The sequence below is a fragment of the Papio anubis genome, chromosome 1, assembly GCF_008728515.1.
Source record: "Papio anubis isolate 15944 chromosome 1, Panubis1.0, whole genome shotgun sequence".
NCBI classification, from domain to species: Eukaryota; Metazoa; Chordata; class Mammalia; order Primates; family Cercopithecidae; genus Papio; species Papio anubis.
The window spans coordinates 93,128,000-93,142,745 of NC_044976.1; the positions used below are offsets into that span (position 1 = coordinate 93,128,000).

Here is a 14,746-nt window from a genome sequence, read left to right on the forward strand (position 1 = left end):
AGCAACACAGATATGAAAGATTAAGATTCAGCAAAGACCACTTGAGAAAATTTTTAATGTAACGATAGAAAATGTTAGTAAAGATGGCTCTAGATATAATCTGGAAAATAGCATCAGTTGGTGTAAAACCTGTAGTTTTTTTTTTTTTTTTTTTTTAACAAATGCAAATACAGTGTATATAGAATTCCATTGTTTAGGGTTGTGGTGCTGATAGTAGGAAACAGAAAATATAAACATAAATGTCTGAACTCCTAAAAGCAAGTCTTTACATTGGCTAGAAAGGGGATAGATTTGACGTTTTGCCCATTTACCAAAAAAAAAAAATGGCAAGATACGTCTCATAATTAGTAATATTAACATATTCCATGTAAAGTTTAACATAGAATAATTCAAACCAGGTACATTTGATTTAGCGAAATGCAGTAAAGTAAAACAGAACTGAATTATATAATTTGGATTCAATTATAAAAATTATAGGATTTGGGACACAGGAAATAATGGAGAAATATAGTTTAGTAAGCAGAAATGAAAAGCAAAACCAATAATATTTGTTTGTTTGTTTTAGATCTCTCTGGTTAATAACTTCTTGAAGTACGGGTTAAATGAGCTTAAACTGTGCTTCCGAGTAAGGCTCACTAAATACCTCTATGAGGAGTATCTTCAGTAAGTGATAACCTATTTTTATATTAAAAATATTTAAATAGAAGAGTACTATTTGTGAAGCTGATCAATATAGCGGTTTTTCTTATTTGTTGTATGTTTTCTAAGAAAACCGCTCTTAGGTACAGAAGCATATTGGGAACAACCTCTCAGTTATTTGGAATCTAGTCCTGGCTTTTCCATTAATTGACAAGTCATCATTTTCTGGACTTGTGTCCTCCTCTCTAAAATCAGGGCAATCGATAGGATCTCTTCTGGCTCCAAACTTTTTTGTTTCTATGTATTTGAGCTAGGCGGTGTAATGTGATTTTTTTGGTTGTCGTTTTATCTTTAAAGTCACTTGTTTTAAAATTACTTTTCTTCTTGCTATTTTAGATCTTTCACATATTATAAAATGGGAAATCTGGACAACAGAATAGCTAATCCAGACCAGCTGCTTACACAAGATGTAGAAAAATTTTGTAACAGTGTAGTCGATCTGTATTCAAATCTTAGTAAGGTAAGTTTCTCTACTTTTTAAAAGATTATTTGTTTAATTTGTTGAATTTTGAATCTAAGCAAATTTATATAGAATTGATTTTATGGACAGAACAGCAGCATGTAAATATTTAATGCTTTTGTAAGAAAATTAGAGTTGTTGTAATAGTTTTAATTATTTTAATTTTTTCTATTATTTTTGTGAGATACTTTGGCAAAGAACTGATAATTTAGTGTCTTATAAGAATTTTCTAAGAATTTTGCAGGTTGATTCCGTTAAAACAGCAGAAATTTGAATTCTTATCTTTTGACCTGCATGTGTCCGGCCATTGTTAGAGATTGGCTGTCAATTTATGTTTCTAATTCCACACTTAGAACACTAGACTAGGACTTCCTTTCTGCCCATTTCTATGCTTCAGTATCTTTAATTCTAATAGATCATTAGTAAGTAGTAGTCAAAACATTTCACAAGATGCAAGTATATTTCAGTTTTCTAATTACTGTTTTTCCCATTCTCCTCAGAATATTGCCAAAGCTCCTGACTCTGATAGGCCTTAACCAGTTTTCCTTCTTCTCGCTGATTTCTCCAGTTCTTGTCTTAGTCATGTTATCTCACCACCCTTACAGCTTTCGCTGTAGTCTTCTTATTAAACCCTCTGTGCCATTACCTCTTGCATTGACTATGATATGTAGTAGGCACCTATAAAATAGTCTGCCCAGCATCCACTCCCCTCTTCATCTGAGATGCTTCAGTTCCCACTCTAACTCATGTGACTTCCCTTGGTGTTGGGTAGGAGCTTGTCTCATACTGGACCAATGATAGTATCTTTGCCTCTGGTCACAGTTGACCTAGATACACAGTTTTGAGTCAAAAGAAAACCAAAACTATAAAAAGGACTGGGTCACATTGTAAGAATAGGAATGTCCTAGCTTCAACCAGGTTGATGGAGGGAAGGCAATTCTTAGAGAGAGATATCCACAAGAGCTGCTCTCCTCATGCCCAGGCCCAGTGCTTTTCACTTCCAGCCCAACTTTGTTATTTATTTAGCTCTCCGGAAGCCTTTGCTAACTGATCCCAAACTCAGTAACTCTGACAATTACAAATAGTTCAGTAATTCAGCTTTCTCTTCTGTTCCCATTACAATATTTGAAAGTTTGTTCTCTCCCCTGCCCCCCCCCCACCGTGTGTGTGTATGTGTGTGTGTGTTTGTGTGTGTATGTGTGTGTATGCATGCATGGTGGGAATGGGGGGTGTATATATACAACTTCCCATATAATTTTATAGACATTATTATGTATTCTTTAAATCTTGGTACTTGAGCAACTCTCAGGTTTTGTCACATCTGGAATAGAGAAGAATGTTAAATTAATTAATTGTAGTAGGGCTGTGCACCACTGTGTAAATTAGATGTTTTAAACATCTAATTGACCTCCAACTTAAATTATGAGTCATTATTTTTGTTATAAGTTTTAACAATTCTTGAATTTGATAAGTATCTCTAGCTTCTTGATAATTTATAAGGCAAAAAAAAAAAAAAAAAAAAAGGGAAAGGTAGATGTTGAATGTTGAAACAAGCCAGTTAAAAAACCAAGCCATCTGTCCTAATAATGTGGATTAGAAAGTGCTGGCTGTTGGCCCAGCACAGTGGCTCATCCCTGTAATCACAATACTTTGGGAGGCCAGGGTGGGCAGATTGCTTGAGCTCAGGAGTTCAAGACTATCCTGGGCAACAGGGTGAAACCCCATCTACAAAAAATACAAATATTAGCCAGGCATGGTACTGTGCGCCTTTACTCCCAGCTACTTCAGAGGCTGCAGTGAGCCAAGATCTTCAGGCTGGGTGATAGAGCCAGACCCTGTCTTAAAAAAAAAAAATAGGGGCACGAGCAGTGGCTGTTGACTTAAAGTGAATGAACACAATTTGGGTTTCTTGAAAAACATTTCTAACTAACGCAACTGATGGTGCATTAGTTGAGTTGTCTCTGTGTGTGAAGAGCAGTACATGAATGTATTATTTTGGTTCTAAAGACTTGACTTTTATATTTCAAAATTAGATTCAATGACTTACTTGATTATTTTGCCATAGAAGTGATAATGTAATAGAATCAAACAATATTGGAACAGGAAAAGCTTCTCACTTTACAGGTGAAGATATGTAGAAACAAGCTGGTAGCAGATTTGGGGTTACATCTCAGGTCATTTTATTTAGTATCTTTACATTATATTGACACATTACTGAGTTACTGGTGGTTAATTATCACAGTAGAGGTATCTTAGTTGATGGAAAGTGATAAATGTTTTTCCTACTTGATGGTCAGTAGACGTTGTGTAAGCTGTTCCCATTTTAAGTTTCTTGAGAGGAAAACTGTTATCTTTCATGTATTCTTTGATCTAGTTACTATCACAATACATTATACATAGTGGGAACTCTACATGTTGATAATTATGTATTAAATGTTTAATAACATTTTGTAGTTAACATGTTGTATTAGCTGTCATTCTAGTGCTTTAGTTTTAATTTGTGTATTCTAATATTTATTTTACAGCCATTTTTAGACATAGTTTTGTATATCTTTAAGTTAACGAGTGCAATTGGAGCTCAGGTGAGTCTTCTTTTATTTCACCTTTTAAATTTATATAATACAATATTTGAAATACATATTGTGAATAGCTTGATGGCCTGTAAGAATTTTTGTATATCTCAAAGAATATATTTTCACATGATTTACCTAACAAAGTCCAGTTATAAAATAATACTTTACTGGAGATTTTAGAAGTACTAATTTTTCTTCTTAATTTTCAATTTTGTGGCATTAAAAAACAGACAAATATATTGGCCAGGGGTGGTGGCTCACGTCTGTAATCCCAGCACTTTGGGAGGCTGAGATGGGAGGATCGCTTGAATCCAGGAGTTCGAGACAAGCCTGGACAAAAAGCGAGACCTGCTTCTTTTTAAAAAAAATGATAAAACAGAAGTATTTAAACCATGAATATACTTATACTTATTGTTTCAAAGTAATGTCTAAAAAGAGATATGGAGACGTCCATATTAATATGAAATTCTAATGTTAAAGTAACGATACATTTAGAGTGGGTATAACAGTTCCAAGAATATTTTATAATATAAATGGTTGGCTATCCCATGAGCCTTATTATCCAAGTCTGATATTTGTGATGGCAAGAATCACTTTTAAGTTTTCTTTGAGTTATCTTATTGAAATGTAACTTTAGTCATTTAATATGTAATGTTATTGTTATATGTTTATAACGCAACCATATAATAATATGGTTATTTTATGTATGTGTGTGTGTGTATATGCATTTCAGTTGATTAATAAATTATTTCCGTACTGGTTTTTGTTGCTTTCCAAAACACTAGGAAAGCAGGGTTTTGGTTTTGCTTTGTTTGGTTTTTTGAATTTTTCTGTTTATCTTCCTAATTCTTTGCTATCGTGTGATCCAGGTTTTATTATTCTTATATATTGTTTTACTGTAAGCAAGTGAATAGGCCAAGTCCTTCTTGTCTCCTTGCAGTCATATTTTTATGGTACTTAGCTACATTTTTGTGATACTTAAATATGTCTCCATGTCTACCTGTTATCTGATTCTGCATTTCTTAAAGGCAGAAACTGTTTTAGTTATCTTTTTGGTTCACATTTGTAGTAGTTGTTGAAATGCATTGAATTGATCAGATTTAATTTTTTTTTAAAATCTTGAATACATACTAGCACATATATTATGCTAGATAGTAGGAATAAAAAAATAAGTAAGACACAGTTCCTGCTGAAGAGGAATTACAATGTGGTAAAACAGGTAGATAGTCAAACAGTTATAATGCAGCATGATAAAGTTTAGTAATAGAAGTTTCAATAAAGTATTTAGTGCCAGGAAGAACTGGAGGTGATATCTGAGCTGCTTTGGGGAGGTAAGTAGACATCCATTAGATTATGTCATGCTTGCTAAACATAAGAACAATCTCACTAAATGGAAACAGTTCAGGAAACATTTATTTTAGTATGGCAGAGTATAGTGTATATAGGAGAATGAGGGAAGTGCCTGTGATGAACTTGGAAATGTATGCTTGAAGCTTTTCTCTTGGGATGGTCAATGGGTGATAAGGTCACCTGCAAAGCTATTAATACATAGTACAGCAGCTGGAAGCAAGATGTACAAGCAGGGAAAGACAGAGCTCGTTATGGGGGGAGCTGAACTTGAGGCATCTGCACAGTATTAAGGTAAAGATGTGTAGTACTTATATCTTGGGTTCATAAGAGTTATAGGTCCAGGGGTATAGATTTGAGATGAGAAGAGAACTAAGGAAGGAATTTGAGGGAATATTAATATTAAAAGAGAAGGCAAGAAAAAGAGGGCTAAGAATTATTGTGGAATCTTAAGAGATTATCAAGAAGAGTTCCAACAGAAGAGTGTTAGATAACAGGAAAAGTGAGAACTGCAATTAGGAGTTTTTAGGTGAGCAAAATGTAGGAGAGCTGAGGGATAAGCTACAGTGGTGAGAGGAAAAGCTCATTGAGTGGTAGAAGTGTAGAGGCTACTGTGTACTTTTTCAGAAAAAAAACAAGGGGAAAAAATTACCCAGTAGAGCAATTTCTTTCAGTCATTGAGGTTAATTATAAAAATTGTACGTTTGTATCTAAGTGAATTTATTATTATATCCCAGAACTTTCTGTATCTTTCTCTCCCGATAATAATAGGGCCCAGCAAGCATGATGGCCTACTTGGTTGTTTCTGGGCTATTCCTAACTCGACTTAGAAGACCCATTGGTAGGATGACAATAACTGAGCAAAAGTATGAAGGAGAATATAGATATGTTAATTCTCGGCTCATCACAAACAGGTAAAGACAAATGCATTAAAGACTTGCTAAAAATTCATTTCCATGGATATTGATGTCATTTAAATTGACTCCAAAATGTCTAGTAACACTGTTAATGTAATAATGTGCATATTGTATTGAAAATATACATTATGAAAGAGACTAGTTTTATAAAGTAGTGATCATGAATATTTTGAACTCTCTTATTAACTATGTAGTATTCTTGATTCACATGTTCATACCTTCTGTTGATGAATTTTCTGTTAATTTTACTTTAGACATAATCAGTTTACAATTAAAATTTCAACTTACAATACTTGTTCCAAGAAAATTTTGTCTCAGTTTTTCCACAAATATTTTTATTTTGACTTTTCATAATGCTCAATGATTCACTGTCACTGCATGTGCCTCTACCTATTTTCTAGAGTTTTTTAAATGTAAGATAGGAAGAGAAAGTGTGGACTTCGGAGCTAGCCATACTAGTTTCAAAATCTACTTCTTCCACTTATCAATTGCATGTATTTGATTTTAGTGAATTATTCATAGTTTCACTTTTGTTTATAATAGGTAGATAATATAGGGTTGCGATGAGGATTAAATTTGGTAATATATATATAAAGCTTCCAGCTCAGTTTTCTGTATGGAGCAAATGCTTAATAAATGTTCTCATATATTGATCTGTCAATGTTAAGTCATTTTGAGAGTTTTAATATGTATTTAATATTCTACTCTGTAGGCATTTATAAATGACAGTTCCCTCTTCCTTTATTTCCTTGGATTGCTAAAATAGTACAAGTTTTAAATAGGGTTTTTTGCTCTAGGGAGGCAGTGGAATAGAGTTAAGAGGTGATTTGCCAAGTAAATGAAAGATGCCTTTTACTGAAAGAAACAGAAAGCATGACTCATGGCTCCAGTAATAAGAACACTCACTGCTTCACATGAGAACGCTTAAGACAGGGCAGTTCCAGTCTGGCATTATCAGGGCTCTGGCTCTCTGGTGTCTCCTGGCTCTGCCTTGCTTTGTATGCTGCCCCATTCCTTGGGCTAATTCTTCTTGTGACCACAAGATGGCGATAGCAGTTACAGATTTCACTAGCTTCTCTCCCCTGCAGAAAGCTCCAGAAACAAAAAGGGGCCATCTCTCCTGGTGTATCTTTATGAGAGCAAAGAAACCTTTCCCAAGAGTCCCACAGCTGACTTTCCCTCATATTTGATTGGCTGGAATTATCACTTGACCATGCCTAAAGCAATTACAGCAAAGTGATTGGCCTAGACCAGTTGGGACCCTATAAATGGGGTTGAGGCATTCCTAAAGCATTAGGGTACATGGAAAATAATAGATAACTTTAAGAAAGTTGGGATTATTTTAGGAAGAAGGACAATGAAGAGAATAGATGTTGGATGGGCAGCCATCAATATTCCAGGATGTTTTATCCTTTCAGATTTTTCATTAAGGCTAAAATGACTCAGTTCAGGAGGAGAATCCTCACCTCATCTTCTTCCATAGGCTTAGGTGTAGAGAGGAGGTAGGAGGAAGTTTTTTTAAAAAGTAATTAGAGGTATAGAACTGTAGGCTTCTTATACTCTGAGGCTCTGTGTCATTTTGTCAAGGAAACCATGAAACACATGACAAATGTGTTATATTTTATGGGAAATTAATTTTACTTGAAGAGGTTGAGGTAGGTGGTACCTTGTTTTTATGAAAAACACAGGTCCATTTCAAAATAGAAATATAAAACATAAATTGTTTAGGGGAAAAAAGAGACTTTAAAGAAATATTTCAACCCTGCCTTCTAGACTTCTCTATGAATATTTACCTCTGCCATAAGAGGTACTTTGCTGGGAAAGCTTACATCTTGCCTGTGTAATAGAAAGACTATAAATATTAGGGTCAGATAGAAGTTACAATTTCAACTCCCTGACCTGCTGGCTCTGCCACCTTTACAAATCTACTTAACTACACTGAACTTTTCTTCATCTATAAAATACCCTTTTTTTTCTAGTCATGATCCTTGTGGCCCTTGTGGACCCATGCACAGTTGCTCAGGAAAAGTGGAATTGTTGTGAGGATATGATGGGGTTTTTCCAGGGTTTCCTCCTGGGAGCTGGCACTTTGAAGCTGGTGGGACTTAGCCTGCTTTTCTGTCTTTAAAAGGCTGTATGTCAAGGCATCACTATCCATCTTTTTCTAGCTGTTGCTTTTTCATCTCCTTCTTGTTTGGGCTTATACTTTAACTTGAAGTCTGCAATGTCGGTCCCAGCCCTGCCTTTCTGTACATCACAGCAACTTCTTTCTCTAATTTCAAATTTCCAAGAATTAGTGCAGTATGTCTTTTGCAGCCAGGATACCTATGATATAGGTTGCAGTCCAGCATATGATTCAGTCAGGGGTGTATTCCTGTGCTCTGATCAGCTGAGCTAGGAACAGAATCTCAAGTATAGACTGTGGTTTGAGATGCACCAGATAAGCTCTTAGTCACAAAATGTCCATGTAAATACAAACATTCAGCCATCATATACTGTATTTCAATTATTTTTCAAGTATAGGTAACATTAAAATTAATTGCTAAATTATTTTCTTTAACAGTGAAGAAATTGCCTTTTACAATGGGAATAAAAGAGAAAAACAGACAGTCCACTCAGTCTTCCGAAAACTGGTAAGGAAACACACTTGAAGTTCATGTGTTTATGGAAATGGTTTTTTTGTGTGTGTTTTTTTGCCTATGACGGATACACCCCCCCACACACACACGTATGTATACGTATCTTAAAGATATTTTGAAAAATAGCTATAAAGGATTTTATACTGCATTTTTAATAAAAAATGCAAGATTAAAAACTATCATATCAGTATATTCAAGTGCCCATTTATAAAATTGCATAGATTTATTAAAATAATATTAAGTGTATTTTTACAGAGGTTGCTTAGGAGCCTTATTTAGTGATAAATTTAGTGATTCCCACAGAACGAATTTGTTCCTGTAGCATTCATAAAAATACAATGAAGATTATTATGTAAAGCAGGGATCAGCAAACTTTTTCCGTAAAGGGCAAGATAGTATGTGTATATTTTAGGCTTTTCATACCACACAGTCTGTTGCAACTATTCAGCTCCGCTACTCAAGAGTAGCTATATATAATACATAAATGAGTGAGTGTGGCTATGTTCTAATAAAACTTTACTTACAAAAACAAGTAGCAGGCTAGATTTGGACTACGGGTTGGAGTTTGCTGGCTTTTTGTTTTAAAGAATTAAAGCATTGTTTCTTGTGAAAGCTGTACTTCATTTTTTGATTGCCACTTGGAAAATTTGAATTCAAGTACTTTTATTCCATTATTTATTCAAAAGATATTGAATGCCATCTAGTTGCCTGTGCTTACTCCAGGTGCTAAGGATGATGGTGGTGGACATGATGGATAAAATCTTGCCTTTAAGGAGCCTACATTTTAGTGGAAGTCTGAAGTTTGTGAAATTAAGTGTATATTTTAGATGAGTTAAAGAGGTTAAATAAATTGTCATTTTAAATTATTTCAGAAATTGAATTTTTGCCTCATCAGTATTTAACATGGCAGAACTTTTAGAGTGCTCACTGGTAGAATACATTTAAGGTAATTTTTCGGGGGCCTGCAGTTCACCAGCTTGCTCTCCATGTGGCTTGCTTATTCTCATCCTTTAGATTTTCAGCCCAAATGTTAACACCTTATTGAAGCTTTGTCTTCTCTGATCAGCCTATTTGAAATAACCTCCAAAAGTTCCTTCCTGTTTTAATCATCATCTTTCCTTAAAAAAAAAAAATATATATATATATATATACACACACACACACACACATATTTTTTCTTGTCATTATTCTCTGAACAATACAGACATTAGTATAACAGCTGTTTACATTGTATTAAGTATTGTAAGTAATTTAGAGATGACTTAAAGTGTTTGGGATGAGCCAGGCATGGTGGCTCACTCCTGTAGTCCCAGCACTTTGGGAAGCTGAGGCGGGCAGATCACTTGAGGTCAGGTGTTCGAGACCAGCCTGACCAACATGACAAAACCCCATCTCTACTAAAAATACAAAAATTAGCCAGGTGTTGTGGCAGGCGCCTGTAATCCCAGCTACTTGGGAGGCTGAGGCAGGAGAATCACTTGAACCCAGGAGGCGAAGGGTGCAGTGAGCCGAGATGGCACCACTGCACTCCAGCCTTGGCGACAGAGTGAAACTCTGTCTCAAAAAATAAATAAGTAAAGTGTATGGGATGTCATGCTCAGGTATATGCAAATACTATGCCATTTTTCCTTAGGGACTTGAGCATCCATGGATTTTGGCATCCAGAAAGGTCCTGGAACCAATCCCCTTTGGATACCGAGGGATGACTATATTACAGTCTCTAATTATCTTGTTTACTAGCTATCCTCTTTCATTAGAATGTAAACTCCATGAATTCAGGGACATTCTATGTTCTATTCATTGTATCTCCAGCTTGAGCACAGTGTCTGACATGTGGTAGCCATTGAATAAATGTTCCAGACATTGTCTAGTTGCAGAAGATACCAAGTTGTTAACAAGCTACCCTGTACTCAGGAAGCCACATTTTAGTGGAGGAGACAGTAAATAAACAACTAGATGTTCTGTGTAATTTCAGGTAGTAATGAATTCTGTGGCCAAAAATGAAGCAGGATAAAGTATAGATATGAAGGGGGCTATTGCCCAGCTACTTTAGCTGGAATGACCAAGGTCTTTCTTGAGGAGGTGACATTTAGTCAGAAATCCACATGAAGGTGAAGGAGTCACAAAATGTAAATATCTTAGAAGAATGTATTCCTGGCAGTGGGAAGAGCAAGAAGAAAGCCTTAAAAAGGTACATGTTTGAGAAACCATTATTTCTAGAGCTTGGTGAGGAGGAGCAAAGTAGAAGCATATGACGTTAAAAATAGAACTCAGTGCCAGATCATGCAGGACCTTGAATAATCTGGTAGATGGACAGTTTGAGAATGCAACAACTCCAGAATAAAAAGCAGTTTTAGACTTGTAGTTTTGAGGCAATGCATACTTAATGTTAAAGCTAAAACTGAGGCTATGTGGCACTGATTTACATTAACACTCAGTTCAGACTGGGTGTAATACAATTCTTAGATAAAGCACAGACCATGTGTCTCCACTGAAAGCAAAGCATTGAGTGCCAATCTGGACAGCTAGTGTTTCACTCAAACTAGTTAATATCTCTCTGTTCTTTTTGCTTTCGTCATTGTTCTCTTTTGGGATATATGTATCCAAAAGCATGGTGACTACAATAGCATTGTTCTTTTTCATGCAAGAGAAACAGCGTTGTTAAAATTGTTTATGTAATTTCCATGCTGTTTGCATAAAAATGGTTTCAGGAAGTGTTTGTTTGGCACCCACTCTGTGATGAGCATTGTGCTCGGTGGTGTGATGTACAATATAAACAGAAATCATGGGCATTCAGTAAATATTTGTTGAATAAATGAACAATGCAGTTTGTTTTATCCTCATAGTGATTCAATTTTTTATACATAGAAAAAAATATGTTTTTTTGTTTTTGTTTTCTGCCAGGTGGAGCACCTACATAATTTCATTTTGTTTCGTTTTTCAATGGGCTTCATTGATAACATTATTGCCAAATGTAAGTATATTTTGAAAGAGATGAGATTTGTGGAAAAGGTGAAATACTGTTACTGTTTTAAATCTTACCTGTTTGGTTTCAGACCTTGCCACTGTGGTTGGTTACTTAGTTGTCAGTCGCCCTTTCTTAGATTTGTCTCATCCTCGACATCTCAAGAGTACACATTCGGAACTTCTAGAGGTAAAGTGATGATAACACAATGAAACTGTAACAGTAAAAATAAAGCCAAATTTTTAGTCCTAAAACTATAAGTAAAAACTAATATTTATTTCTATTTAAGGATTACTACCAAAGTGGAAGAATGCTTTTGCGAATGTCTCAAGCTCTGGGTCGAATCGTTTTGGCTGGGCGTGAAATGACTAGATTGGCTGGGTAAGATTAGTAATAATGAGCAGTTGCAGAAAATAATTTTTAAAAATATGCTATCCTGAATGATTGTACTAGCTGAGGTTAAGGTAAGGGAGCAACATTTCCTACCCCAAGAAGGTGGTTTTTGATAGAAAATTAAGGAAAATTTTTCTGATGGTGAACTTTTCATGTTTCTTTAAGACAACTGGTTTGCACATTACAGTAGATTAGAGGCTGTCAAGTTGTTTGCTCCGTGGACACTGGTATTTGCTAAGTTGGGAAATATTGAATGATGGCAGTCTTAATTCACAGAAAACTAAGTTAATGAATAGAATTTTCTCATTTAAATTTTCTTGCCCTCTACCATACCATTTTTTCGTAGATCTTTGATACCGGCAACCTAGCAAAAACCGATGAATAGAAATGAAGTTGACTTTAATGGGAAAAAAAAATGAGAAGTTAACTTGTATCTGTAGGTGTGCTTGTGAATGTAGTCATATTGTCTGGTAGTAAAATCATCTTTAGACCATAGAATGTAAAATATTAATATTTGAGTATTTCAGTCTCCAATATAAAAGGCATGGTATGGTATAAAAAACACCATAAATTTTAGGTCACCTGAAGAAGTTTGATGACTTAATAGCTTTCCTAGGCCTGTGATCCATCTTCGTATTTCTCTTTTTCCTCCTTCTTAGCTCCTGTGGCAGTTAAGGTCTTCATGGCAATATAGAAGTTGTTAACTACTATGAGTAGAGTCTCTTTCATGAGAATACTAACATTCTTCCTACTTGTTAACTTTTCTTATGGCTTGACAGTTCATGGTATATAAGGTTCTTTTCTGTTTCTTAAGGATGTTTCCTTTCTCTCTCTCTCTCTCTTTCTCTTTCTCTTTCTCTGTAGGTGTGTATGTCTTTCTCTTCCCTCCCTCCCTCCCTCTCCCTGCCTTCCTTTCTTTCTCTTTTCTCCACTTCGTTGAGGTATGATTGACATATAAGAAACTGTTCCTATTTAATGTATACAATTTGATGAACATGGGGATAAGTTATACACCTGTGAAACCATCAAGACCATGAGCATTCATCACCTCCCAAAGTTTGCTTTAGGAGGTTTCTGCTTGTTATTCAGAGAAAAATCCTGTTTTCTTCTTCGATGCAGAATACTTTCTCTTTGGCGATCATGGTCATTTTTGTTATCTCCAACCTCTCGTTGTTAGTTTTGATTTTTCTCTACTGCCACAGTGATTTCTATCTAATAATAAGAACTCTTCATCTTTCCCCTCTTGAGAGTAAGAAAGAGGGAATCTTTCAGATTCTTCCATTTGCAGGAAGGCAGCATGCATTCAGCATACATTTAATGAATGCCTTCCTTGGATAGAAAGACCAACTTTATACATGGCTTTATAGGCCGCTTCAACAAGAGCTCAGAGTCCATACTTCCTGGGTCTAAGGAATATACTAGTGTAGTGGTCCTTTTGTAGTATACAAGAGAAACCTCCTGAAAATTCTCAGCAAATAACTGTCTTGACTTGGCTATTAATGAAGTATCTGTTGAGTTGGGGATCCTATGGAAACCTCTTTCTTCATCCCTATATTCCTGCTTTCCTACTGAAACATAATAAAGCATGCATGCTATCATTAATACTTTATGTTGATGAGACTGTTAGGTTACTTCATTTATACTAGATTATAATTTTAGGAACTTAAGTTTGTGTAAAATAAAAGATGTGACAGTAGTCTGGAGTTTTGATTATGGTTTCCTTTTCTAAAATTTTAGGTTTACTGCTCGGATTACAGAATTAATGCAAGTACTGAAGGATTTAAATCATGGCAAATATGAGCGCACAATGGTCTCACAACAGGAAAAGGGTAAATATGAGTGTCACAGTTTAAGGTCACAATTTTAAGTGTTTGCTGACATAATATGATGCTTTAATACCTATTTTCCATTTAAGGTATTGAAGGAGTACAAGTCATTCCCTTGATACCTGGTGCTGGAGAAATCATTATTGCAGATAACATTATAAAGTACGTACAGAAAAAGGTTCTTTAGCACCATAAATGTTTGTTAAACTTCTTAGTAGTCTTTCTTTTTCAGCTTACAATTGCTTAGTGTTTAAAATTATTTCTGCTTTTTTGAAAAACAGCTTTGAGGTATCATTGACATAAAAATTGCGTATATTAATATTTAAAGTATACAACTTGATGCTTTGATATCTGTATACGTTGTGAAATGATTACATTTAGGCTAATTAATTTACCTGTCACCTCTACATAGTTACCATTTTTGTGTGTGTTTGGTGAGAATTTAATTTAGATGTGTCTTAGCAAATTTCAGGTATACAATGTATTTTCTACTATTGTCCCTGTACAGTGTATCTACAGGATTTATTCATCTGGCATCACTGAAATGTTGTGCCGTTTGACCGATATTAACCCCATTTCCTCTCTCCTTACCCCCCGGCAACCACCATCCTACTCTCTACTTCTATGAGTTTGACTATTTTAAATTCCACATACAAGTAAGATCATATAGTGTTTCGCTTTTTGTGTCTTGCTTATTTTGCTTAACGTAATGTCCTCCAGATCCATCTATGTTGAAAATGGCCCGGTTTCCTTCTTTTTTAAAGGTGGAGTAATATTCTGTTGTATGTATTTTGTGTGTGTGTGAATATATACACACTATATACACTATATTTTCTTTATCCTCTCATCAGCTGAAGGACATTTAGGTAGTTTTCATATACGGACTATCGTGAGTAATGCTGGAGTGGACATGGGAGGAAGATTCTT

At 35.1% G+C, this 14,746-nt stretch overlaps 1 protein-coding gene across 7 annotated transcripts in view; it reads left to right on the forward strand.

Annotated features, from left to right (window-relative positions):
• Window positions 1-14,746, forward strand: part of ABCD3 (ATP binding cassette subfamily D member 3) — a 100,037-nt gene that overhangs the window by 62,973 nt on the left and 22,318 nt on the right. For all 7 annotated transcript variants that reach the window (XM_003892226.4, XM_009213266.3, XM_031650988.1 and 4 more), the window contains 10 exons: window positions 566-663; window positions 1,036-1,159; window positions 3,685-3,741; window positions 5,851-5,993; window positions 8,560-8,629; window positions 11,540-11,609; window positions 11,692-11,789; window positions 11,890-11,981; window positions 13,731-13,822; window positions 13,909-13,981. In XM_003892226.4, coding sequence (XP_003892275.1) covers window positions 566-663; window positions 1,036-1,159; window positions 3,685-3,741; window positions 5,851-5,993; window positions 8,560-8,629; window positions 11,540-11,609; window positions 11,692-11,789; window positions 11,890-11,981; window positions 13,731-13,822; window positions 13,909-13,981 — 917 coding nt within the window. The remainder of the gene's footprint in view (window positions 1-565; window positions 664-1,035; window positions 1,160-3,684; window positions 3,742-5,850; window positions 5,994-8,559; window positions 8,630-11,539; window positions 11,610-11,691; window positions 11,790-11,889; window positions 11,982-13,730; window positions 13,823-13,908; window positions 13,982-14,746) is intronic.